Raw genomic sequence first — 27982 nt, forward strand, 5'->3', positions numbered from 1 at the left:
TTAAGACATTTGTTTCTTCTGGCACTGGGAGGAAACCTTTCCAGACATTGTCCTCTGAGAACTGTTCAGTATTTGCAGTTAAAAGGGCAGTGCGTGTGTAAATATGTATGTGCCGAGAAGGGGAAGGAAGAAAAAATAACTGTTATTGTAACACAAAGGACAGATTTCTACTTTTTGGACCTAAGAGTTCACACTGAGCCACGTAAAAGATTTCATTTCGTGGAAGAGCTTGTGATCTGCAGGGCTTTAATTGCATGGAATACCTCCAGCTCATCCCTGTGATCGACTTCTCTGGAGATGGTGAGGGTTCAGTTACTATTGCCTTGGGACTGTGTGTGTATTCCCAAGCCTCCAGAACACTGGATAAGAAGCACAGTTGTTTTCTTATCTGTCTTCATGCATCAGTAACAACATCTCTTCCTGTTCTACCAGGAGAAGCCAAGCAAATTTCTTAATCTCTGCTGCACTTTGACCTGGAGAAGGAGGGCTGAGCTGCTAGCGTAGAAATGATTTGCCTTGCAAAGCCTGCTGGCTGAAAGCTGCTCTTAGGTGCCAGCTTGGAAGACATCCAGCAAGCACCTCGAGCCTGCCAGCCATGCACTGTGTTCATGCAGTTATGGGGAGACTGAGCTAATCCAATCATTCTGAGCACCAGGATGGAGGATGCTGGGGGTTGTGATGATGCTGCCTGGGCATGTTTTCCAGCAAAGCATGGCACTGGTGAGATCACAGTGCCACGGAGATAAGTGTGCTTCTGCTCCTTGGTAGCTTCTTGTCGAGGCTGGGAGCTGTTCAGGAAGAGAGGCTTTCATGTAGCTTTTAATGGCATGTGTGGACTTACAAATTAGTCCAAAGGCTTTACTGGCCTTTAAATCCAGCGTGCTATAATGTATTGAGCAAAGGCCCATTAGTGCTGTGTAAAGATGGGGGGCTGGGGCACAACCTGCTTTAGCAGATGTAAAAGGAAGCTAATCAACTAAGACAAAGGCACCTAAGAATGACATACTGCCCATTGCCCTGGGATCCGTGGCACAGCTTGTTTTAACCTGCGCTGTAGTAGGATTATTTTGGAGGCTGCACTAATTAAGGGATTATCCAGTGAAAGTGGTAGATCTCCCTCTGCCTTAGACAACGGGATGCTGCTCCTTCTGGAGCCAAGATGGAGATTCGGGGGCTGCCAGAAACTCATGGGTGTTTTTTCCCAGGTTGGTGGTGTTCTGAAGAACAACATCTTCAGGCTCAAAGCAGCTCCTTCCCTCTGGAGGTACAGAAACAATTTAGCAGCAGCAGGTGTTGCCGAGGTGGAATCCATGGACGGGATCAGCACTGTGTGCTTTGAGGCTGAGGATGCTCAGCTCTGCCCCGCTCCCACCCCACGTGGCGGCCGTTCATGTGAGATGTCAGTGAGCTCAAACTGCTCTTGGCATGACTGCCTGAGAGCTACTGGCTCGGTGATGCAAGTCAGGCCAGATGGTCCCAACCAGCCCTGCTGCTGGCAGGCTGCAAATCTGTGAATTCCCACTTTATTTTGCCATCAATTTTGATGATAATGTTTCTGCTAGCGGCTTTCATCAGTTCTCCAGCAGCACAGCACTTCTCCACCCAGGGGAAGGTTGGGGCAGCGGGGCCACAAGCGGTTCAGCCCTTCTGAGGCACCACCGGAATGCCTTCAGCACCTTGAGGGCTCCCAGAAAGCTGATCATGAGCGGGCATGGGATGGGGACATCTAGCCAAGCAGGGAGAGCTGGGGACAGCCAGCCCTGGGGAGCAGCTCCGGTGCGGGGCACACAGCAGGGCTGCTGTGGCAGAGGCCATAAGAGGAGGCCTTGTCTCCGCAGCCTCGGGTGGGTTGGGGATGCACTGTCAGGCAGTGCAGAATGGTGCCGTGCCTGCAGAATGGGCCCTGTGTGCTCCTCTGCTCTGTGCTGCTGGAACAAGGGCTGGAGTGTGCGTGGGCATTCGGGGGGATATCCGTCACTGCCACTGCACTGAAGGGACACCTGCCATTGGCAGTTGCCAAAGTTGGCGTTTGTCTGAGAGGCTTTCCTGCCACAATCCGTCTTTCTCTCTCAGTTGGCACTTCAGAGGCTGCTGAAGGACAAGGAGGCTTCAGAGCAAGGCCAGGTGCACAATCAGCTTATGGCATGGAGCAGGAGAGGAGCAGGGAGCGAGGCCTGAGCCAGGACAGGGTGCACGTGCCTGAAAACAGCAGAGGTTCCCATCAGCTGGGATTCCACCCACGAGAAGCCCAAAGCCCTTCTCTCCTCTTCTCTTGTCCTCCCCCTGGCTAACCTACCCTCACTGTCATTTTCCAAGTTTCAAGCACACAGAGCTCAGCATCTCCTGCCAGATTGCGTGTGTGTGCATGCAGCTGTGCATGTGTGAGGGAGAGTGGTTATTTGGGGGTGAAAGATTGCTCTGCAGCAATAACCATGGTAGACTAAACAAAATCTTGCACACATCTGCAGTCCAGCCACTTCTGGTTCCAGGCAGGAGCTCATGCAGCATAGCAGCATCCACCTCACATCTGCCAGTAGTGCTTTTTTTTCTTTTTCTTTTTTTTTATCCCCCAAAACAGTTTTTCTATGGAATTCCAATGACTGGTCGTCCCTGAGTCTGCCTGCCATCCCAGACATCAGAAAGTTTTTTTCTGTGGCCTTATGTTATGGATGTCGCATAGGTTGGTGACGAGCTACACAGCCTTCATTTTAATGGTCTAATTGATCACTTGTCTCATGGGCTAAATTCACTTCTGTGCCAACCTTCATTTCATTAGGTTGCTGAGGGTTGGGAGCTGAGCATTAATTTGTGATGTTTAATATTTGTGAAGTTGTAGTTTCTGGTATTGTGTGATTGCATGGGATTCAAAAAGATGGGATTGTCACAGAGCAGTGCATTTCCACAGACAAGGATATGTGTGGTGTCCTTGCATTAGGCAATGCCTGGAATGAAAGAGATGCAGTGTGATGCAGTCCTCCAAAATACTTTGCCTTTAGTTTCCTGCCTGGCTTTCCTCTTTTCGTTTGTATAAAAGCATAGTAAACATATTTCTATTTAGAGGAGCTTGTCAACCTGCAGCCTGACCTACTGTGACCTGGAAAACAACCCTTTTCCTCACTTTGTCCAGGCCTGGGATGCTCAGTTGTGATGGAGACACTTGCTTAGTGCCTGGTGTTTCTGTTGGGCTTTGGTTTGTTGATGCACACACCTCCTGTGCCCTGCACCAAGTGCTCTTTGCTAAGCAATGCAGATGGAGCCAGCCTACAAAAACTGTGCATACTGCACATACCTGGCTGAACAAGAGGCACTCCAGGTCTTTCATCACACGTGTTTGGGACAGCAAGGCATCCAGGGGTTCAAGCATAGCTGCTTGTAGCATTAATTCCCTAGTTTGTTCCTTGCTGGCCTATCTCTGAATCTCGTTCATCCTACTGGCCATACCAGTGCAACTGGTTCAACCAAGATATTTCTTCATTCTGATTCCTGTTCAGCAAACTGTTCCAACTTAGCAGGTTAGGTAAAGGATATTCTGAGCACTAGGCATATTCATGAAATCCTATTGAATTTTGTGGGAGTGAGTTTTAAAATCACATATCTGCTTGAGGTCTCTGCATATGCATGGCCTTTAAATCTTAGCTGGCCTAGGGCCCTTTCCCCTGAGCCTTTGTCAGCTTAGGCCTTGATGTTAATGCAGCTTGGTAGCTTTCTTGCTGTATGGAGATTGCCACCAGGGCTCAGAGCAGTAGGGCTCCTGAGCTCCTGCCTGATGCTGTTTACTGTCTTGCTTTGTAAGCACGTATGTTGTTCATTCTCCCTGCTTTCCTCTCCACGTGGGTGAGTAGAGGCTGCTCAGCCTTTGCTGCCCTGCTGTGGAGCAGCGTGTGGTGGGAGCTGAACCGTCAAATGCCAGCTTTCTCTGTGTTGTGATGCTCTGCCAAGGATCCTGGCCAGGTGGTGCTTTTGGTAAATAGCATTGCTTCTGTTGATTCATGTTGCAGCATTCAGCCAAGGCAAAGCAGCCTGCAGGTCGGTGGGCGGTTTGTGCACACACACCTACTTTGGTAGGTCCTAGCACCATGTGGCTGGGTTGAGGACGCTTGCTATGCAGCAAACCAGGACTGCAGAAGTGAGTCATTAGAGACACCTCCACCTAATGGCAGCTTTCTCTTGTCTCCATTCATCTCTGTTCAGTGCTGTTCTTCCAGTTGCCACGCTTCTTTCCCAGCTCGCAGTGCTGAATGGGATGAACGTAGACAAGACCCTTGAAGTTTTACTGTTTCTTGTTGGTACTGGACTGAAGGTGTCCCATCAGAGCATCTCTGAGTTCCTCCCTGGCATCAACTCAGTCTTTTGACTCCTTTGTAGAGCAGGCAAGAACTGTGAACTCTAGTTTCTCAGGAGCTGTGGAACAGGGATAAGCATATCTGAGAGGCTCCTATATTCACAGGCAGTGAGTCCAGGCACTGAATCTCACCTTCCTGACACTTGTGATTCCCTCAAGCCACGATTCCTGCTCTGAAGGGCAGCTCTTGGCAAAGAAAAAAGGTTTTTAAGAACTAAAACCACGATAAGATAAAATAGGAATTAATTTCTGCAAAGCCTTTAATTAGTTAGTTAGTCTGGAGGGAGTTGCTTCCATCTTTTTGACCTTTTCATTCCTTTTACGTTAGTCCCTGCCCTGTCTTGGAGGTCTGCACGTGTCACACTGATACCAGGATGACCAAGGCTCAGTATGTCTGTGTAAGGACCCAGGGGGTTCATATGTAAGAGAACACCGTGAGAGTGGGAAAAGGAAAGGGGCAGCTCTGAAACCAAAGGTAGCTATATGCTCTCTACTTATCTGAATGCTGCTGACTTGAAAGCCAGAGAGCAAAAGCATCACATGTGCCTGTTTCCAGCATAATTACTCAAAATCTAGGTCAGTGTTTGCACTGTGTCGAGCACTTACGCTTGGGAAGGCTATTGACTTGTCATCACTGGGAGTGTGCTAATAAATCTCTGGCAAGTATTACCAGTAATCTGTTCACAGTATCTTTGATCTGAAGATATTTGAATGTGTTGCAGTTGTCATGAAGTCGAGTTTGCAGTGCAGTTTTGTGAAAGCAGCTCCATTTTACAGATGGGGAAGCCAAGGCAGGGAGCGAGCATGAGCAATTTCTGATGGGAGGGCTGAGTCATTGCTAGAGGTAAGGATACGACCCAGGAGCACCAGCTCCCATGCTCCTGCTCCCAGTCAGACAGCACTCTCCCCAGCCTCTTCAGACCCACCCTTGAATTATGATATTCCAAGGCATGTAACTCCAGCTGCAGGAAGCCTTCTCTGCTGAGCTGTAAAGGGCCATGGTGATGCACGCACCAAAGAACCAGATAAACATGGACTTGTCCTTTGTGTGAGTGCTGCAGCCAGCGGGGACTGCAGGAACTCCCTCCCCACTGCACACAGACAGAGGGCAGCGAGCTCACTGTGAGCCACAGAGGTAAATAACAAGGGGACCAAGGAGCTGCACTGTGCAAGGTGCACTGCTCACACTATCTGAAGCCCTCAAGGAAGCAAATGAATCCACTCAGAAACTTGATAAGGGTGGGTGAGGGCAGGTAGCAGCTGGCTCTGAGGCTAATAGAAGGGCGTCTCCCTAAGGTTGCTTTCTCCTGGTCCAAACCAGTATCAATAAAACCAGAAACACTCCTGGGAGTAAAGAAGATGGGATATGCAGTGCCTTCATCCTGCTGCTGAACACAGCTGTGCCAATGGTTCCAGTTGGATATTATGAAGGATTTCTTTTCTGAAAGAAGTGGTGATGCCCTGGCGCAGGCTGCCCAGGGAGGTGGTGGGGTCACCATCCCTGGAGGTATTCAAGAACTGTGTGGCACTGAGGGACATGGTGGGGGTGGGTTGGGCTTGGACTTGATCATAGAGGTCTTTTCTATGATTGTATGATAATAATAGACTATAGGGGCCAATGGGCTCAATATCAGCTGAGTTGGTTCTGAGCTGGTTCTTCTCCTGGAGGAAAAAGGGAGCAGTGAGAGATGATGCTGTCCATGTGCTGCAGCCATGTGGAGAACCAGGTGTTTTGAATGGAGGTACAGAAGAGCAAAGGCTGAGTACTGGCATGCACAAGATTGATGGAAATGCAACGAGAAAGGCTGGTTTGATTAGAAATTGTTATGCAGCAGAGCTTGAAAGCCGTGGTGGCTGCTAATTTTTCAATGCACAGCACAGTGGGGCTGTGCCTGGCCAGCATGTGGTACTTGGGGTGGAGGGTTTGTTTGGAGAGCTAATAGAGAAAGAGCAAAGGAGAAGCAGATGGCAGCAGTGCTCTCTAGCCAGGCCATCAACCACCAAACCTCTACAGCCTCAGGTGCAGCTTAATCCCAAATTAGTGCTGTATGGCTCCAGGCATCCCACTGCTGTGTGTGTAATTGAGGGAGGGCAGAGTCCTTTGTCTGGTAGTGCTCATGTAACTGTGACCACGCTTAGCTGACAGCAACAGAATTTAGGGGGCAGGGAAGATTTCCTGCTTGTTCCACCTGCCTCCTGCTGGGCTTCACTTCCCTCCACTCTTCTCCCCACCGTTGCTCTCCCCAGGTCTAGGATGCATGTTCTAGCAGGTGTCCACTTTGAGATGGGACCATCTCACCCAGAGGAAGCATCTCACCCAGACTCACCCCTTCCCAGCCCACGCTCCAGCTGAGGTGGGTTGCTGAGTTGATATGTAATGACACTGCCCAGTTTCAGTGCTCACATCTCCCCGTATCCTGTGTGCCCTGCTCATTATCCTCAGGAACCATTGGCTCGCAACCATCTCACAACTGGTTCCAGGCTGTTTCCACAAAGCCAGGCGAATCGTGGCATTCAGAACTGGAAGCAGTGGCAGTTGCAGGACCTGGTTGTCAGGGATATTGTCACCATGGAGCTGTTGCCATGGTGCTGCCTGCTCACACTGACGGAGAGATGCAAAGTATGCTTAATTTTTTGAAGAAAGGCGGAAGAACAGTAAAAACCAGAGGGCACAGAAGGTTTTGGATGGGTATTCAAAGAGCCTAATAATAGCTTGGCTTTAGAGCTTGGCTAGTTCTGCTGCCTGTCTGTGTCAGGTTCCTTCTTTTTCTTCTTTTTTTGCATCTTACAGCCAACAAAAGGAGGTGAGACTAATATACTTGCTGTAGGGTTGCCCACAGTGGAATTTCACCATGGAATGAATGCAGCACTTTCTCCTCTTGCAAAAAAAATATATATATATATATATGTATATATATATATATCAGTCCAAAGAGTGCCACTAATAATAAGTGCTTGGGCTTTTACCTAATCTCAGTTTTAACCTCTAAAAATAAAGCATCTTGCAGAAGACAAAGACGTGGAGGGGGATGTGAGATCCCACCTCCCCCTGCAGGCCCCTTTCCTTGGAGGCACACCCGCTGCTTGTTTGAAATTCTAGAGAACTCTGTGCTCCTCTGGAAGGAGGTTTGGCAGCTGCTGCTGACCTTGTCAGGCTGCTGATGGTTCTGGAAGGAGTCGAATGAGAAGCAGTTTGTGTCTGTGCCAGCCTGTGTTCAGGCAGGGCTCGTCTCATCAAGGCAAGTACCAATTTCACTCCATCTCAAACAGAGCCCGGGTCAGATTTAATAAATAATAACAACTGTGCTTTGCACACCTCCAGCTCCTGGCTCTGAACGTTTTGGCACTGCTGTGTAGTGAATCCTCCAAACACTGCTGCAGAGGAGGCAAAGATGCATTTATCCCATGATAATGGGACACAGACTCAGGGTAAGCTTCCTCTCATCAATGCTGTGGCCATCAGCAATAGTACTGGGAGTTCCCATTTCCAGTCCTGACCCTTGGAAAGCTCACGTTGAACATCACTGCAGTGGCACGTAGTGCAGGGCCTTCAACAGCCTAATTTGGAGCTGTATGAGCTATTTTCTCACTATTGAGTCCCCTCTGCATCGCACACACACGCATGCAGCTATTCCTGGTGCAAGGTGGGTTCCTAGGAATTACTGAGCCATTCTTGGCCATTCAGCACAGCAATCAGATTCAGTGCAGCAGGCACCACTTTTTTTTCCCCTTTGTGCCTCGGTTTCCCTGCTGGAAAAGTGAGGAAAAACAAAGGCACCTCCCAAGGGAAAGAAAGGGATGTAATGATGTCAGCTTTGTGAGAAGCTCTGAGAGTCGCAAGTGGAAGTGTTGCTGTTATAGCAGCTAATAATTTGGAATTATGTCCTTTATGGCTTTATGTCCTTTTGGAGCTGTTCTTCACATCATTGCCAGAGGTAACCAAGAATGTTTAAGTCATTTTATTGCTTTTTAACACTCTGTTTGGTATTGGATTCCTACTGCACTTGTCTTCCTTAAAGCACGCGTGTGTTTGTGTCAAAGGTAACAAAGAAGGCCGAGAAAACCAAACCCATCATCCCCCCCATAGAGAAAAGAAATGTGAAAAATGCAACCAGGCTGCTTGGAGAAACATGTGTTGATCACTTCATGCCTAAGCTCATTATTAACGTGCTATTGTTTAATCACAAAGTTTATTCATCTAATACACGGCTGTTCATTGCTGTAGTCAACTTATCACCTGGGAAACCCCCCGAGGTTTCCAAACATGAATTAATCACGGGCTGCTCACGGTATCACTGTGAGCCAAATGTTGATCAGTTTAGGAATGGGGAAGTCAAGAGATGTCTTTTGTGGCAGCTGGTAACCACGGATGCTCCGGTCACTGTTTGTCCCGTTTGTAAACCTATTGCTCAGCAGTCAGGAGCAAATGGTGACTAATGGTGATCTATCTCAAAAGGTGGTTTGCCTGTGGCAGCTTTGTTTGGGATGCCATTTCCCCTCCACCTTTACCCTTGACTCTACTCTAATTACATCTTAGCAGTGTTTGGATGCTGTGCTTGGCTTGGGCTGTCTGCTGAGAGAGGGCAGAACCAGGCTGATGCAGGGCATGGGCAGATGTGTTCTTGCTGCAGACCCTATTATCTGCTAGCAGTATAGGTTTATTACTCCTTTCCACATGGGATGTAAGAATGCTTCTGAGAAAATTTTTGTCCCACGCAAATCGTGCTTCTGAATGGCTTCTTAAAGCACAAATTAAAATTCCCACTGCAGACCCCTCAGGACAGTGAGGAATTTCTGCAGATGAAGGAAGCCTGAGCCTCATTGCTCTGGTTGGAAGGGCTCTGCTTTGTGCAGAACATCTAGCAGATGAGGCTGTGGCTTGCTTTCTCTTCCCTCATGATGGAAATAGCCCAAGGCCTGGAAAAGCATTAGCAGGAAGAACACAGCATCAGGAAGCACAAAGGGCACCCAGCCAGGAGATGACAGCATGGCTTTTAGCTGCCCAGAAATGGGGATGTTGCTTTTTTGGGATATAGGTGAAGGGATTCAATTCCCTCTGTTAGAATCCCTTGGTTTCCTAGCCAGATGCCTCCAGCTGTGAGCATTTAGGACGTAGCATCCCTGTGTGCACACTGCAGCTGCAGTGCCTCTTGCTGTGCTGCTTTCTCTTGCTTCTGTGGTCCTTTGGGATGGAGCAGCGAAGGAGGATGCTGAGGTGGCATTACTCATCCCCATGGAGTTATTCCAGGTTGTCAGTTTGCTTGTGTAACTGGAAAGCCTTTTATCTGTGACACGCTGGTGGAAGTGGGAGAATTTGACTTTGGAAATGATACTGGCAGAGAATTGAGCCCAGTTGAAACCTACTGTTTCTCTAGGAAAGAGTGTCTAGTGGAATACTGTGGCACCATATCTTTAAGCAGGATAAGGACATTCTGAGTTCCGTAAGTCCAAGGGTGGATTTATGGATATTGTAACCTTGAAGGATGGGAAATGAGGTGTTCAAGAAGCTGGAACTGTGGCTTTGCTCAGGGCTTTTTCCTTGGAGCATTGGCCTGCCCAGAAAGATTTCAGCTATCACTGCTTTAGCTCCTTGCCAGCTTGTTTGCAGTGCATTGGAGCAACGCATAATGAGGTTTTCTGGCATTGGTGCACTTGCTCCTGCAGAGGGACTGGGGTGAGTTTGTGTGCAAGCACCTACATGGCTTCCCAAGGAGCAAAGGGCAGAGCTGCACCACGAAGGGTCCCTTGCCAAGAAGACCAGGCATAAAGGAAAAGACACTGTGAGGTAGAAATTGGGCACTTGGCAGAGGATGAGGTCCTTTTGTCCTGCACTTACAGAATATCTGGGTTGATTGCATGGCTGCACTGCACCTTCCTGCTTCATGGTGCATCTCTCCAAGGTCTTCTTTCTCTGGCAAGGGTGGCTGAATGCTCACCCTGGCTTCCTGTCATGTATCTGAGTTCTGGCAGGGTCCTGAAACTGAAAAGGTTCCTGAGACAACATCCTTGAAATCAAATGCTTGGGACCCTTCGTATCAAGTCTGCGTAGCAAATGTAAAGCTCAGGTTTCATGCTGCCCCAGCCGTGGCCAATTGTATTCATACCTTAGTGGATTCCAGACCCAAAATGTCTTCCTCCTCCACAGAGAGTCCAAATATATCAACTCCTTTTCTTAGGGCACGATAAAAAAGGGGAGTAAATTATAGATGCTCTCTCCACCTTCTGGCAGGAAACACACTGCTAGACTGCCTTGCTATATTAGCTTCTAGCTGATGTCGGCAGATTAAGCAACGGCTGCTGTTGCTTTCCTGGAAAGAAAAGCAGCCCCAGAAATACTGTCTCTCTCTCTCTCTCTTTTTTTTAGCTGGTTATTATGTCCAGCTATAAGAAGCAAGAAGAAACCAAGTGGAAAAATTGAATCTGGCAGTAAGAGGGCGATGCATGAAGGCACACGACTTCCAAACCCAGAGAACAAAAATAGCTGAAAGAGGGGGGGGAAAAAAAACGGCCTGAAAGCAGCTCTTTAATTATTCCATTTCTTTCAAAAGCTTTGCCCCTGGCACAACCAGGCTGCCATTCCTAAAGGCAACCGTATGTGCTGCAATAAAGCTCAAGCACTGCTGCATTATTAGAGAGGAAGAAGCTTCTTTTTTGGCTGTGTTTTCAAAGAGGGCACAAGGGAGGCTGCACTTGCATAATGAATCACCAGGGCTTGGTCTGCAGTCCTACTGATGGAGGGGGAGCTCAGATTGCTGCCTGGGTTCTGGAGAGCTGCTCAGGGAGGAGCAGGGATGGTTTGTGGGAGCAGGCAGGAAAGCAGAAGCCCAGTGGGTCTTCAGAAGGTCTGTGGCTACAGGGCCTGAGCAGTACATCTTCACGCTGCAGGAACCCTTGAGTCAGGTCAGAGCTTGGAGGCATAGAATTCCTATGTGCTCAAACGGTTCCTTCAGAACTTCTGCCCTTCCCTTTGGTCTGTGAGCATCTTTCCCTTCTGCTGTGATAGGAATATTGATTCCCGTGGCTCTCAGTCACATCTCTCCCCTACTGTTCTTTCACCTGGCAAATGTTCAGCACTGGATTATTTTTAAAGCCCAAGCGTAATATTCCAGGAACCAACATTTTAAATTACGAGCCCGCAGATGTAAGGAGCTGTTTGCAGTGGAATTTAGCTTGTATATCCTCAGTGCATAGGGATGGTGTGAGGCTTACCACATTTCCAGGTGTGTGGTTAAAGGATGAGCTGTGCAAGCAGAGGATAGCAGCGAGCAGCTCTGCAGGAGGAGGCTCTCAAGTTTGCAATGTGTGCTGCTGGATGCTGGCCTTGAAAAAAGTCATTCATGGTTCGGCCTGGGAATGCCTCTTGCAAATGGCTGATGTCATGTTGCTATTTCACTTTGTGAGGGAGGCCTGGTGACCTTTGCAGCTGGATCCCACTGGCCTCTTACTGTCACATCTGTCTGCTGACGTGGAGAGAAAGCAGATCCATTAACTGCAGAGCAGATTTGTCTGTATGCAACCAAAGGGCCACGTGTGGGGGAGAATTAAGGTTTTCAGTGACAGAAGGACCGAGATGTGTTTCTGCTTGAGTGTCATTCCTGAGGCTCGGAGGACGTTGCTCACTGTATGGCTGCTCTTCAGGCACAATTACAGCTTAGGAAATCAGTTTTGGTGGTGGGGAAGCACACAGTTTGTGAGTGGATGGCTGAGGTGCCACCCATTAGCAAAGCCTGCAGGGTCAGAGCAAGGCCAGAGTTTGCTCTGTGTGACTGTCACAGTACAGCTGAATGCCTCCACGACACTGATGGAGGATAGCATAATCTCCATCCCTTTTGCCTGCCCCGTGGAATTCATTCCTGATCAGGTGGGATTCCTAAAGGTAAGACTTGGGCTTACGTGGGGAGAAGTATGAATCCTTCCTTCCCGTCCCCCAGCAGCACACATACTGTAATTTCTCTGATCTTTTCTGTGACTTTTCAATCATCATAAGCGGCCAATTAATTATGGCTTCAATGTTCTCATTTCAGGGCAACCATCGATGAAGTGGAAACAGATGTGGTGGAGATAGAGGCAAAGCTTGACAAGGTAAGATGGAGCAGCTTAGCATGTTGGTTGGAAGAGGGACTGATGGCTTCCTGCTGAGGAATATGGCCTACCAGCCTCCTGTAAAACCAGGGCCCATCACAGGCTGTCAGTCAGCTGATGTATAATAATGCACTGGGCTTGTCTATAGGGCCATGTCTCCCTCTACTGACAGGCACCTGTCAGGGCTCCTTTGCAATGTCCAAAATTGTTGCGACAAGAGGACTTGGGGCTCATAACGCTGCACGGTGGTCTTCTTGTCTGCTCCTGGATCTCAGAGGACTGCCTTCCTGCTGTGGTGAGGTATTGCAGTGCTGTCCTTTTCTCCTCTCTACCACCTGTGACATGAGGAGCTCTCTCACTGCCCTGCTGGATGCTGTGGGGAGGTGGGCAAGGGGTGTCTGTCCATTGCCTCTGAAGCTTTGTGAAGGATGAAGGGACAGCAGTGTGGGAGTGCTGAGGTGGCTTGGGTCTGAGTCAGAAGCTTTATGCTCGAAGGCGCCTCCTCCACCCCCACTCCTCCTGAAGTCTGAGGCATCGGCCAAGTTGTTTCTCAATGAGAACAGAGAAGAGGAGGAGCCAGAAGAGCTGCTGGCAAAGCAAGCAAGGAAGAAAAACCCAATGTCTGATGAAAAAATGGCTTTGCTGAAGTCAGCTCTAGGCAAACCTGTGTCCTACAAAACCTGTTTAGTGTTGAAGCTGCTAGAAATGGACACCTGCAGAAGCTAACTAGTCTCACTGGTGAAAGCTGCAGAGGGATTGAGATTGTCTGTCTTCCTCTATGGACAAGCCTTGGGGTGCTGAAGATGAAGCTTGGGGCACAGCTTGCTCTGATTGAAGCACTGCTGCTTCAGTGCTCCTAAAGTTAGGCAGCTTGGTGTGTCAAGGAACCAGCAGGGCAAGCAGGGGAGGCTGCAAGTGCAAGAGCTGTTCAGTGCTTTGTTGCAAAGTGATTTGAGCTCCTTTGGGTGAGGACTGCAGTAAAGCAACAGATGTAAGCAATCTTGTTCTTCTACTGGCAGCAATTACGGTGATATCCTGGTTGTGCAGTGTGACCCCAGGTTTTCCTCCAGCTGTCACAGACACGCTTCCTACCGATGGTGTCTGAGCTCTCTGATGTTTTTCAAGAAGTAGGAAATGCGATTTCAAAGTGTGCTTGTGCTGAGTGGCCTTCAGCTACTAGTGAGACAGCCTTGGCCACAAATGTTTGCACACAGGAATGTTTGCTAGAAACCGCCACGTTGCAGAATAAGCTGAGTTTCCTTTCCAGAGGATCTGTCCAAACCCTTGTGTCCATCTGGGCTCCAGATGTGACAGGAGTTGCATCTATTTGCTCTCCTTCTCTGCTGGCTCCCAGTGCTGCTCTGCTAGATTGTGTGGACAGGGGAGGAGGTGAGTGTGAAAGAGTGAGGACTGTGCGTACAGTGTATACACAGATGCATTGTGTGTGACTGCATGTGTATTTATATGTTGCCATATTCTTACAATACTGCAGACAGAGGCAAGCGAGGCTGTTCTGTAATACATGTGCACAGAACATGGCTCAGCACTGACCCCAGAGCCAACGGCTGCACAAACAGAGCACAGATCAGTGCACACTGCTTTGGGGGGGCTCTGACAGCAAGCCAGACTTGAGAGCTCCCCATCACCTGTAGGTGAGGCTGGCAGGTGGGTAGATTTGTAAAACCATTTATCATTAGTAAGATCAATATCCCTAAAAAGCTCCTGGATTTTGAGAATGGAAAACTTCAGTTTCAAGCCTTGTTCATTGTCAGCAGCTGAAGTGTTGTGCTTTGTTAAAAAGCATAAACCAGTGATTATTGAAATTAAAAAAGCCAACAAAAAACTCTGTGATCATCCATTAATGTTGCAGATCTCTCCGGTCTTTGGTTTATGGATTTGTGTTGTTTCACTCGAGCTTTTTACAAGGGGCCTTGGGTGAAAGGAGACGTACTTAGGGCCAGGATGTTGCTGTCTTTACAGCCAATTCCAGGCACATGAAGGCAGTTTGCTGCGGATGGGAAGTCTGGCAATGTTCCCAGCAGCTGTTAAGTTATCAGAAGTCAATAAGGGCTCTCTGGAGATGTATGTCCATGCTGCAGCAAACCTGTTCCCAAGTTAGGAAGCTGCAGGATCCAGGGAGCTCCCCTGAAGTTCCAACAGAGCTGCTGATGGGGATGGCATGTTTTAACATGCACGTGAGGAACGTGCAGACCTGATGCCTCAGATCTGATGAACAGTGGAAACTCACATGAGAAGATGGGCTGCCCTGGTTCACCTGTCCCCAGGGGTGAGCCTGCAGTTATTCATCCTAAGGGATAAGTGCTGACAGCGTGACATGCTCTGAGAAATGAGGTGTGCATCCCTGAATCTGCCCACTGCAGCTATGGTTGTTCATTTAGCATCCTGTCCTGAAGGTCTTGTGCTGTGATGATGATGCACATTAAAACCAGCCCAGTTGCATTTCAGCTCAATGTGATCAGCTGCCTATCTTCTCTTTCCTTGTGCAGCTGGTGAAGCTATGCAGCGGGATGATTGAAGCAGGCAAAGCCTACATCACCACAAACAAGCACTTTGTCAGCGGAGTCAGGGATTTGTCACAACAGTGCAAGAAAGATGAAATGATTTCGGTAAGTCATCCTGCGAAGTGGATGAGAGCTGGGGAGTGGCAGGCTTCCTGATGCTGTGCGTGGACTGCATGTCCAAGTCCTTTTTTACTGCTTAAATATCTCTTTAGTCTGAGATTTTCTATTTGGAGGAGTATGGAGACTGTCCGTTAATGCAGTGTTGAAAGATCACAGCCAGATTCATCGTTTGCAGGGAGAACTGCACTTTTAAGAAGCCACAGTGCTGGCAAGGTTACTGCAATCTAGGTCAGTGAGCATCAGTTATTTAGGAAGCACGGGTAAGCAGCCTGCAGAAGAAACAGCTGGCATGGAGATTCCAGCACTAACCTGGAAAGGATGGGGAGCCTGTGACTTCCATGCCAGATGTTTGTTGAACATCTTCTTGCCAAGTGGCCCTTCAGTGACTTAACAAGAGTCCCTCTTAGACCCTTGAACGCCTGGGGATTTAGGGCAGCTGCTTCTATTCACTGCTAATTTTCTTTCTTCTTTTGCTTTCTTTTGCAGGAGTGCCTCGACAAATTTGGGGACAGTCTGCAGGAAATGATCAACTATCACATGGTAAGTGCCAAACATCCAGCCACAGCATCTGTAAACCTTGTAGAAGAGGAAGGTGCTTCATCCATGGTGGCTCCACGCCAGAACCACGATTTTGAAGTCTGGAACTCAGTTGAAGTTTAAAGCACAAATGCTTTAAAAGTGGAGGAAGCTTCGGGGTGTCAGCAATGGATTGACCCACTTTTGTACCACGCTGGCCCTGTCGCAGTGCATTAGGCGTGATGTTTGCATTTGGGACACAAGTTAACTGTGTACAGCTGGAGAAGAAGCTGCATCAAATCTGTGTGATTATTTCAGGAAGCAGGTAGGAGAGTGGTTTGGTGCAAGATGACAGGGAAAAGAGGTTTTCCAGCTCTCCTGGATTCAGTATTCTCAGTATTCGGGAACAAACAGTGGCACTGGTGGTGGGGAGAGATTGAATTAACCAGTATGAGCCTCAGCAAAAAGGTGTGCTCTTGTCCACGCAGAGAACATCAAATCCTGATTCTCTGATGCTGCTGAATTTCCCTCTGACAACGTGGCCAAGGAGGACGTGAGCCCCAGGAGTTACTCCTCCGTTCCCAGGGATCACAGCTGCACTGCTGGCTGCTGGCTGTAGGCTCCCCACGCCAGCTGTGCAGCTTCCCCTGGATCCTTGCTCTCTGCCAAAAGTGGCACTTCTGGGATTGCTCTTGCCTCAGCCAACTAATGAGCAGAAGGACCCTTCCCAGGGCTGCCAGATTCCCAGCTGAGGCGGTGTAACTCTTCCCATGCACCCCACCCTTGTCCACAGGGGTGAGTTCCCACTGAAAGTGACGCAGGGGCTATCAGCAGCTGCAAGCATAAGGGAAAGCATGCTGAAATCCTCTCTGCCCCTGGCCTGTGGAGAGCATCCTTCTCCCCTGGCTGCACAGCAATGTCAGTCCCTCTCCAGGAAATGGCTTTGGATTGACTGCTGCATCTTCTGCGCTGCCAAACGAAGGCTGTTCAATTAGTGGAGTTATTTTTAGTGCCTTCTGCCATCTCCTTTGTGTGTGTGCTTGCGTGTGTGTGGATGTGTATCTTGGCTCATCCATGTCTGAGGAGCTCAGCTATGAAGCAGTTGTCAGTGCTTAATCTAGGCTTTTGGCCAGGACAGTATGTACAACTGGAGCGAGTTAAAAAGAAGGGAAAATATCCCAAAAAGTTGGTTGAAAAAGCTTGTCCTATAACTTTATTGCTGGAGCACTCGGCCAGGAGATATCCAGCTTCTAGTTCAGCAGAATCCAAGAGTAAAACTCTAGCAGATGAACACACTGAGCTCCAGAGCATTACCACCTTTGTCTTAATGTGCCAAGAGCAAAAAATCATCACAGCATCCTTTGGGAGACAGATGACAGAAAAGTGAATTTAGTTCAGAGGAGCCAAGTCTGCGCTCCGTGCCTTTTTGTTCTCTTAGCCACCTGCACTTGGGCTACTGCCTTCCTCCTTGTCAAAGCATGCACAGGAGTTAGAAAGCTCCCTGCAGCACTCATGGGGGAGCAGTTCACAGCCTCGTCCATGAGATGTTTGTGCAGTGGGTGGCAGACAGGGATGCCAGACCCTTGCAGCAGCTTTCCTGCACAGCTCGCCAATGGGAACCATTCATTTCCTTTCTCATGAGCTGAGTGGCATGAGCTGGAATTTTGCTGGAGGGGCTGAGGTCTGCCCTGGGAGCCCTCCTCCTCACTGCATACCACACTGCAGTCCATAAATTTTGACTGTGGCTTGCACTGGGAAAGCTCCTTGCTTGTCTACAGACAGATGCTTGCCATCAGCTCCAGAACCTGTTTGTTTTTTGCTCACCTCCTTCCTTCCTTCTTCTCAACCTCCCCAAAGCACAAAACAAGTTGAAAGGCACCAGCAATCTGCCAGACAGCACACGAGAAAATGACTTTTCTCCCTTTTTATGCAGTGCATTATGAATGTAATTAAGTATTACAAGGTATCCCTGTAGGTAAAGCAGCACAAAGTTGCCTACCAGGTCCAGAAGGTTAGCTTATAATTATTTGCCACTGGACATATACTATAAGGCCAAGGCAGTGGTGCTTGGAATTACAGCAGTGCAGAAACTCATGATTTTGTTTTCACCCCACTGCCAAAAAAAAATAAATCCTGATAAACCATAGACTTCAAGTGGACCTTTTTGCTCCCAGAACTTCAGGTTAGGTTGGAATTCACTGCCGTGCTGCCTGCTCTTCTTTCCACTGCATGAGGAGGTGAAATCAGCTGTGAAGTTGGATGGCACTGGAGTGTTTATAGTCATTATTACATGGTGCAGGGAGCTGTGAGCTGGAGAGATGGGAACATTTCCTACTCTCATGCTTGGGATGAAAGCACTTGGGGTCAGGAAGGAACTCTGGCAGCTCTCTCTGGGTATTGCTCTGCCTTCCTCTTGGGGGCACGTTTCCTTCCGGAGGGTCACCTGGATATTTACACTGGAAGAATTCCTTGCAATTTGGGTTTTCCACTGATGCCATTGGTTTCTTCTCTTGTACTCAAGGCTGCCCTCTGCAGCCTGTGGAGAAGGGGGGGCATGTTCTCTGGATTTCGTAGCTTGACCCAGGGAATTCCTAACAGCAACCCAAACCCAGGGGAAAGGCTTGAGTCACCAGAACCAGTGAGAAAGATTTACTGAAGGAATCAGTGCCAAGAGCAAACATGGAAAGAGCCCTCTGAAAGGGACAGTCCCGGTGACATTTTCATTCACAAAAGCAGTTTTGTTCCATGAACCATCTTGGGCCATTTCAAGACCTCACAGAAATATCTGAAAGCATTTTGTGTTGATATTTCACATTCCATAGCAGTATTAATCCCAAAGGCACGCGAGAATCTGACTGGCTGTACTTGCATGGCCCACTGCTGTATTAACAGCGTAGGACATGGGGTCTGTGTGTGGGGAAGGGGCTGTGGGCTAGCTATCCAGGGCTGCTAGAGCTGGTAAAGAAAAAATTCTATGTGGGAAAGACATTAGGAGAAAACAATCAACAATAATCAACCCAATCAATAATCAAAATAGAGAAAATCCCCAAGCAGCTCCCAGCTACAAAGTCTCCCTTTAATTTATCTGCCAGTCTGCCTACACATTTGCTTCCTGACATCCTTATCTGCACTTTTTTATGCTCTTTCCCATGCGGTTCCTTCTCTCTCTCTAATCAGAAAGATAAGGAAAGCAAGAGGATGAGGGTGAAAGTGCTGCAGAGATAAGGTTGCTCTGTCTGAGCCCCCTTAGAGAACAGTCAGCAGCACCAGGTATTTTCCAGGTCGTGAACGTTGCCCTCACCATTGTGCCTCCAGGCATCACTGTGAGCTCCACCAAGCCTTCCCTGCCTGCCACAGGTCACTGCAGCTCTGCTAAGGATCCTCTAGCAGGAGCTGGAGCAGCTTGCAGGGGAGGTTTGGCTGTGCTGAGTGAGCCAGGAAGCGTTTCCTGCTGACAAGAAGAAAAGCCACCCAAGCTGCGATGAGTCAGTGGGGCAGATGGCAGATGTCATGGGTGGAGGACAGTGGTGGAGTTCAGGGAAGGATGAGAGCAGAGTGCTTCCAAGCTGCCTGCTGTCCCCAGGGCTGGGTGCACCCCCTGCATGTTCTGCCAGCGCTGGGGAAGGTCCAGGTGCACCCAGCTACTCCAGTGAGGTGCATCAGTTTAGGATACCCACTGCCACCTGACAAGGGATGTATTCTCATCTCCTGGTGTCACAGTTGCTGCCATCGTGTCCTACTGCAATGGCATTACATTAGACTTGGATGAGATGCTACTGTTTGAAGTTTGATGCCAGTGCTGGATGCCAGGTTTCAGAAAGATAGATTTGGAGGCATTTCTACAATATCTTAAGAAATCTGCTTTTATTCTCCAGGAAGGGAGAAACAGCTTCGATAACATGTGAGGGGCAGGAACAAACATCCCACGAACTGAAGTGATTGGTTGACATCCCAAAGCTGTAATCAAAGTAGTGTTGGCTTGCATTCCAGAGGCACTGCAGATGGAACTCTGGTTATGGGTGGCATTTATCTGCTGTGCCATCGCTTAAGAGAGGCAGGGCCAAACCACACAGCCCAACCAGATGGGAATAAAAGCTGTGTTAACTCCTCTCCTTCATGCTGACCCTCCTCAACACAGATGTGTGTGAGTCACAGGCTGGACTTCCCATGTCTTGGTGGAAGCTGAGAGAGGGTGGGGTGATATTTGGTCTGGAAAATCTTATCCCAAATGATTTGTTCCAAGTATGTCTGGGAAAAGAGAGTAAGCCAAAGAATGATTTTGTAGTTGAAATTCTGGGTCTTTAAACTCCATTTATTATGCATTGAAAATTAGGTGGGACCTACTTGGGGATGCTGTATTGATCTTACCTGGCAAAATGTAAGAGGAAATAAAGAGTAATGTGGATATCAGTGTTTCTGAGCAGAGATGCTGCTGGCAGGAGAAGCACATTTGTTACCTGGTGTCCTCTCACCACCCCTGTCAGCCCCTGCCCAAAGCTTGCACTGTGGGAAGGTGGGATGGAGGTCAATCACCATGGCTGTGGTGTGGGCCTTGTGGTGTGAGTAATAGGAGCAGGGAAGAGGACCATGAGCAGAACGGTGTATGGTTGTGCGTGTCTTTTTCTCCTTGTATGTATAGCTCTCCTGTTCTGATACAGATGTATCAGGTGTATTTAAATGTATACTCTACTTTAAAATGCTCATCTGCACCACAGGCTCATATCCTCCTCTCCCTGAACCTATCACTCCAGTGGAAACCAGTGATGGAAGCTTTCCAGGTGGAGGTGCAGGTGGATGCCAGAAGGCTTTCTTGCCATCTGTATATCCCTACCATGGTATCTTGGGTAGAGGGAAGCATCACCAATGCACAGACAGCATTTAGGGAAGCTGCTCCATGTGAAAAATTGCAGACAAATAGTTCTTGGAGTGCTTTCTGGAAGGGCAAATGGATGCCAAGAGCAGTGAATAATTTACACTGGTTAAAAATGCAAAACTGGGTGGTCTGGGGGTTTCTTTCTTTCCCTCTTGCTTTGCATTTGCTCATATTTACAGGCCGTTCATGGCTGTTTATGCTCAGCTACTCCTGTCAGGTTTCTTGCTTCGTCCTTGGCTGCAGCAATGCATGTAATGAATGTGGGGCTCTGCAGCCAACACTGCTGCTAGTGGAGCAGTACATTAGGGTAGCAGCAAGAACGTGATTTGTCTCCTAATGGGAGATGTTAATGATGTCTGTATATCTATGAAGCTGTTGGCCATGGAAAGAAATGTCAGGAATGGACCTGAGTGTTTTTGCTAGCAGATTGCTGTGGTGCATGGGAAGGCTGAAGCTTGTGACACCTCAGAGTGCATGTTGTATCAGGTCTGAGCAATGCTTGCCAAGATCACAGTGTTGTGGACACAGCTCAGACTGAGAACATGGCCCATGCTCCAGTGCATAAAGAGATGGAGAGCATTGGGTCTGGGGCTGAGAACATAGTGATGCTCCTTTGAATTCCCAGACTGCTCTTATCCACACAACAAGCCCAGTGACGGGTGGGGTTTCAAGAGAACCTGCTTTAAAACCTCCCACTGGGAATCTTAAGCTTGCCTCAAAGAGAAAGGAAAAAGAGCAAACTCATTCTGTGGCTCAGACAGCCTCTGCTGAAAGGGCTGTGGTCATTTAAGGAGAGAAAGCAAGGCCAAATGCTGGATTGGGAAATGCTGTTTCTCCTTTAGGAGGAAAGGCTCAATTATTGTTGTGTGATCTACATTCAACTGGCTGCCCGGGACACAATGTGAAGTTGGAGCAAACGAGGCAAGGCTACACGTGCCAAACAGCTGCAGTGATGCCAGACTCCAGCACTGATGTTTCAGGGCTTCATTAAGGCTTGGGCCAGTGCCTGGGTCTTGAGCTCCTGGAATGAGACGTGGTCCTTGTCCATTGCTCATGGGCGACTCTTGCTAGCTGCTCCCTGACCAAAGGCTTCTCTGTGTAACCCTGGCATGAGGTGCCCTCCTTGCTGCAGCAGCTGTGTGGTCTGGGAGCCTCTCCCCATCTGGTCCCAGTTATCCTGTGCATCCCAAGCCCCATCTGGAACACAGAGGGATGGATGGAAGGGAGCTGAGCAGGCTCCTTTGTGCCATCTCTTAAGGGAAGGTGGGAAGGACTGGGGATGAGATGAGCAGAGGGTGTAAAGAAATGGCCCTATATTTTTTGTGAGAAACAGACAGGAGTGTAATGTTTGAAAGATCTGTAGGAGCTAACTCAAGGTGGACCTCTGTTCATCAGCATGTGGGTCTGTGGACCTTCAGACGATGCTCCTGTCTACTTCCCAGGACACTGTGGTGTTGAGGTGACAGTGCCCTCCTCTGGCAGAATGAGCAATTTGAGGCTCTGGAGAGAGATGGTTCAAAATTGACTATTATAGAGATGGTTGCTCTTTTAAGAAAGTAGGTTGGTGGCTCAGGTCTCGCATGCTTGGAGAGCTGCAGAGCAGGAGCTGTGCACTTGTAAGGGCTACTGCAGCCAGAGGGCAAAAAAAGTCGTTATCCATTGCATAACAGTTGAGCAGTGGGCATGATTGAGCCCTGGAGTAATGCTGAAGTCCTAGATGGCATCTGTTTGCTCACTCCTAAATGCTTCCATGTTGCAAACCAAATATTTGCAAAATACCAAATGTTTGGTATTCTTTTTCTTTTCTTTCAGATCCTGTTTGACCAGGCTCAGAGGTCTGTTCGGCAGCAGCTGCACAATTTTGTGAAAGAGTGAGTATTTGTCTTACCAGTTTGGTTTCCAGCTTCTTCAACTTCCAATGGAAATAGCACTGCAGCCTACTGAAGGCTCTGCTTGGGGCAGAAGAGACCCTGAAGGCAGAATAAAGGATCTGTTTGTGATGGCTGCTGCTGGACACAAGGCATAATTCCAGATCAGAGCAGCATCTCAAAGTCAGATTTCCTCTGCAGAGCCCATCTCTGCTTCCTTCCCCTCACACTGAGTCTGAAAGTCAAACACATTCTAGTGCTCAGACCCGTGCAGGCCAGGGCCAGCTCCACATTGGTGTTATGTTAAATTTAGAATTTCCTTGATGTAAACCACTGCATGCTGGCTGTCAACTGATGCATGCTTGCAGAAGGGAAGAACTTCCACGCCCCATCGCTTCAAGACCCATCCAAATGAGTGTATTCTTGGCTCCCTACATGGCATGCTCAGTCACCCAGGGCTGAAGTGGCCCGGGAAGCCAGTTGGATGGGGACAGTCTGTAGCTGTGATGAAGTCTCAGCAATCTCTCTCTGCTATCTCTGCGTTAACAGCTTCCTCCAAGAGCATCTTTTCCCCGGGGCAGGTACCACGTGCAGTGTGGGATCCCAAATTGGCTGAATGTAGGTCAGAGGCATCCCAGGCCTCCAGTTAAGCATGAGCTGGTTGCCATGGGAACCGGTGACTGAATCCCTCAGCAGCTGTGTGGTTTGGTGTAGGGGGCCCCAGCTGACCCCCCCCCATTCCCCAGCCTCCTGCCTGGCGTTCACCCTACCCCCACTTTCTCTATAATCATTTCTCTGATGAGTTGAGATTTAATCTCCTTAAAGCTGGCAGCGGGAAAGGGAATTTCACCTTCACTTTGGCTCTGTCATCCTTTTAGCATCTTTGCAGTTTGCTTTCCACGTTCACCTTGCTCAGCCTCTGCACGTGCAGGCCCTGTTGGGTGGATCTTTGCATAGCTCCTGCCCTTGACTGGGGAGGTCATTCCTACACCTGGGACCATTTTGAGGATGGGAATAAAGAACAAATGTAAACTATTTCCTTGCATGGTGATTTGTATATATTAGGGCAGTATTCACCCCCTAGCCTGCTTTCTGCACGTTTAGGCCCTGAAGGTCTCTGCTGGGTGGTAAACATGGAAGAAGCCAGCTTGCTCTGATTGTATTGTCAGTAGGCAGATGCTCTGTGAGTGCCTCAGCACATTGCTGGGCTGCAAACCTTGCTGAGTAGGAGGCTTTTATTAGCTATGGCTTCAGTCATCCTGCTGCAGCCTGGGTTAGGAGTGTGAGCTGAGAATTCCCCAGCAGCATCTCATGCCTCCAAACTCCTGCTCCTTCCTACTGGGAATACACACAGGTGAGGGAGCTGTAGGTTAAGCTGGCCAGAGGCTGATCCATACATCAGTGCATGCATTCAAATAGTTTGCCACGGTGCTGAATTCAGCTGTCACTGGCTGTTGCCATACCTTCATCTGCTCTAGGGCAAAGAATATGTGGGTGCTACTTATTTACTGGCAGTTTTCAACTGCTTTGTGAAGTTATTATAACAATTTGTCATTGAGGTAAGTAGAAGTCCTATGGGTAGAAAGTAGAGGTGAGCTCTGCATCTGTTCACCATCATTCATGATTCATGAGGCACAAATAAAGCATAGAAAGTTGGTATTGTGAATCAGGTATTTGCCATTAAAAATCAATATGCCAAGTATACAAGGGAAAAAATGCCTGGAATTGAATCAGATAGGACAGAATCAGCTGGATGGCCTGGCTGCTCTGATAGAATGCCCTGTATGAATTGGAAAAGCAGCTGGTTTTGTTCTTGTCACAGAGTGAAAGAGGAGGCATGTGTTTTTACAGGCAGGACCTGAAATTTTCTGCTCACTGCTTCTTCTGAGGGCAGGTGTGGACTGTACGTAGGGCTGGATGTGGGCTTGCTTGGCTTTTTGGATGCTGTCCTGGGAGGATTTCCTTAAGGCTTTGAAGGCACTGTGTAAGATCCGGCATCTTTCCTTGCCAAGTTTCTCTGAAGCCAATCTAATGCTTGTCTGGAGCCAGTCCAGCTGGACACAGTGACACTTTGTGGAGTGGGTTAGGATGCCAGGGACATCTGGAGCAAGATCTGAGTGATCGTAGTGCACCTGGTTCCATCCCTCCCTGCTCGGCTGTTATCAGCAATATTCTGCCTGTGGTGTAACAGTGATTCCCACCATCTCGACTTCTTTGGGTTTCAGTGATGTCCGGAAATTCAAGGAAACCAAGAAACAGTTTGACAAGGTGAGAGAAGACATGGAGATTTCACTGGTGAAGAACGCCCAGGCGCCTCGGCACAAACCCCATGAAGTGGAGGAGGCAACAGGAACCCTGACCATAACCAGAAAATGTTTTCGGCATCTGGCCCTCGACTACGTGTTGCAGGTTGGTGTCTGCTCCCCCTGCTATGGCTGCATCTCCCAGAACGAAGCATCACAGGCAGGTTGCTAAATCTGCCCTAGAGATTGATGGGTGAGAAGAAATGGGGTTCAGAAGTGTTTTGGCTTGCCAGTTCGTGGAACGTTTTGCCCTTTGTCCTCAGGGCATCCTTGGAATTGGTGTGTGAGGGTGTGTGAAAGCAGCAAGGTTTGCTCCAGTTCCTGGTGTAGCTGTGCCATCACATTGCAGTAGGTTCCAGGATTCTTTGAGCTGCCTTTTGTCATAACCCAGCCTATTTCTGTGAAAGGCTGTCTGCTTGAAATAGCCACAGAATGAGGGTATGAGTGCTAGAAGAGAGACTCTTCCCCAAGCCTTCAGCCACTGTCATTGTTTTGACATATATTTGTCCTTGCATGGCACTGACATGACTACTTGCATATATGTTCTCCTTCCTAAAAATGTTACAGCAAAAATAAGAAGGAAAATCTCAATCCCTTTTCAGTAAGAAATTAAATGCTTCCTTAGATGGAATTTCTCTTCCCAGTGGCAGATTTCACGCAGGGGCACTCATTTGCTGCACCCAGAATGATGAAGGATTTTTCTTTGAGTCACCCATAGGCTTCACATCAGGTCTGTCCTTCTGGGCAGTGGGCATATGAAGCAAACTGTGTTTACTGATCCACGTGTGGCTCCACTGTCACTCCTGCAGCACCAAACGGGGACCATCTGCCACCATGCTCTGTCTGACCATGGGTAGTCCCTGATGTCACATGCTGTGGCCTGCAGCTGGAAAAGCCAATGCTTTCCTCTTGCTGTATAAATCATGCATGTCTTCACTCCTCTAGGACTACAAGTCTTTGCATCTAGGATGATTGAAAGCGTTTGCTGTTCAGGTCACACTCTGGTAAACTCTGTCAAATGCCATTTCTCCCACTGATGAAGAGTTTCTTTAATGTGCTGATCCAAACCTGGGGAAATTTCCCTGTTGGCCTACTGCAAGGTACCAATCTCAATCTGTTAGTTCTGAAGAGCATAGATGCGAAGCTGCCCAGGCATTCTTTGGTGTTTAATTAAGGATGTACTGAAGAGAGTTATAATTGTATTCTTGTGTATTTGTGTCAAATTCTTTTTCCTGATCCTGAGTGGCTGCACAACTGAGGGGCAATTTCTTTTAATTAATTACCCAAATTGCAGCAAGATTGCCAGCCACAAATCCCAGCTCAGATATGTGGGAAAAGGAATGGCTTGGCTCACAGCAAAAATGAACTTACTGCAAGCCTAATGCTTTCAAGCAAACTGATACTGCATTTGTAAGTGAGTTATTAACACTAGAATTGACTGTCTGTCATGGGAACATACTGTTTGTGACACAGCTGAAACCCCACAGAAACCTTCTGCTACAGCTGACAGTGTTTTTCAGTGCTAATTGCAGCACTTTAAACTTACCAACATTGCTTGTGAGGGTCTGTGGGCAAGGTGCTATGCAGCTACCAGCTATTTCTTTTTCAGTTTTGAAACGGTGCTGAAGTAGGTGAGTTCACATTTATTATCACAGCCTTTCACATTTATTTATCTCTTGTTTTTAAACCTTGAGGATGTTTTTCCTTTCATGAAGCAGGCCTCTTCTTCCACACCCCAGGAGCACGAGAGTGTTGGCAATGGCCAAGATCATCCTGAACCACTGCTGCTTCAGTGTGAAGGGGCTGCAGGGATCTCTGGGGCAGTCAGCCAGGCACTTTTCCCTGAAAAAAGCATGCAAAGGGTCTGAACACTGAGAACATAGGCCCACTGCAGTACAATTTCATGACAGGATCCACTATGCTCATTAAAAAGCCTGTGATGCTGCAGCGGTTCCTCTCAGCCTGCAAAGGGAAATCACCCCAGTGACCTGATGGATTAAACATCCTTCATGTGATGCCAAATGAGACTCTGGAGTCACTATTTGTTGTCAGCTTATGTACAAACATACATCTGGCAGAGATCTCAATCAATAGATCAGAAAACTTCTGTACTATTATCCTTTTTATTCCATCTGGAACTTACCAGGGCTTGCTTTTCAGAAGCTGGCTTTCTAGTACTGTCCTTGAATAGTTTCTGTTTTGCTGCTAGGGGCACTGCAACAAGTTGTTCCATTTTAAATCCCCATATTGGACTGCCTAATGCTGCTGATGCTGAGAGTCTTATCTTGATCCCTTCACAGATCAACGTCCTGCAGGCCAAGAAGAAGTTTGAGATACTGGATGCGGTAAGGGCTCTGTGTTTTCTCTGGCTGCTCTCAGTGACTCAATGAAAGGCAGCCCTCTCCATTTCAGGTTGCATGGGTCAGCATACCAACTCCTCGGTCTGCCCTGGAGATTCTGTCTGTCTGGGACTGCTCGGGGGCTGCAGGTATGCTAACGAGAGGGGAGATTGAAGGCCCAGAGCAGTACTTCACAGCCCTGACCCAGAGGGTGCTCTGAGGGGTGAAGGATGCTGCTCTCAGTGCTTTGTGCTCAAGACAGGGGTTACCTGGCAGTGTGTAAGGATTTGTGAGAGGAAGAAAGAAGAGGGAGAGGCACGTAGTGAATAAGTTGGTTTGGGAAAGGAAAGTGTTAGAACTGTGCCTTGAGGGGATGTTCTTTGTGGGAAGTCAGGGTTAAGAACTCCTCATGCTGTCCTCTTCCAACCTTGCTTTTATTTCTCTCCCCAGATGCTGTCCTTCATGCACGCCCAGTACACCTTCTTCCAGCAGGGCTACAGTCTTCTCCATGAGCTGGATCCCTACATGAAGAAGCTTGCCACAGAGGTGAGGGATAGAGAATCTGATTCAATCTGCCCGTTTACACCCTTCTGTCCTGAAAGGATGTCCTTGTTCCCATTCAGCTGTTGGTAATCATGGAGTGGACAGAGCATCTGAGCTGCTTGATGGATGCACTCTGCTGTGCAGTTGGGTAGCAGCCAGGAGCCACTGTAACTTCCAGAGCCCAACCAAATGCAGTCTGGGGCCCTTTTCTCCTCTTGTGAGGGCTTACAGTTTTGGAAAGGGTTGGTAGAGCCGTAGGGCAGCATTGTAGAGATAGACTCATAAGCTCATAATTCTCCTTTGTGTTTTCCCCAACTTTAGCTGGACCAGCTGGTGATTGATTCTGCAGTGGAAAAGAGAGAGATGGAGCATAAGCATGCAATGATACAGCAGAGGGTGAGTTCTGGGGGCTGCAGCTTGATGTGTGCAAGCATTGTCTGGCAAGACCTGTAAATGCCAGCTACTGCAGTGCCA

General features: G+C 48.4%; 1 protein-coding gene across 5 annotated transcripts in view; it reads left to right on the forward strand.

Annotated features, from left to right (window-relative positions):
- ACAP3 (ArfGAP with coiled-coil, ankyrin repeat and PH domains 3) overlaps positions 1–27982 on the forward strand; it is a 71081-nt gene that overhangs the window by 22024 nt on the left and 21075 nt on the right. For all 5 annotated transcript variants that reach the window (XM_052692009.1, XM_052692004.1, XM_052692007.1 and 2 more), the window contains exons 2-9: positions 12367–12424; positions 14932–15051; positions 15553–15606; positions 22268–22326; positions 24549–24732; positions 26927–26971; positions 27416–27511; positions 27830–27904. In XM_052692009.1, coding sequence (XP_052547969.1) covers positions 14953–15051; positions 15553–15606; positions 22268–22326; positions 24549–24732; positions 26927–26971; positions 27416–27511; positions 27830–27904 — 612 coding nt within the window. In that variant the 5' untranslated portion in view covers positions 12367–12424; positions 14932–14952. The remainder of the gene's footprint in view (positions 1–12366; positions 12425–14931; positions 15052–15552; positions 15607–22267; positions 22327–24548; positions 24733–26926; positions 26972–27415; positions 27512–27829; positions 27905–27982) is intronic.

The sequence above is a fragment of the Tympanuchus pallidicinctus genome, unplaced genomic scaffold (assembly GCF_026119805.1).
Source record: "Tympanuchus pallidicinctus isolate F22 unplaced genomic scaffold, pur_lepc_1.0 scaffold29, whole genome shotgun sequence".
Taxonomy (NCBI): domain Eukaryota; kingdom Metazoa; phylum Chordata; class Aves; order Galliformes; family Phasianidae; genus Tympanuchus; species Tympanuchus pallidicinctus.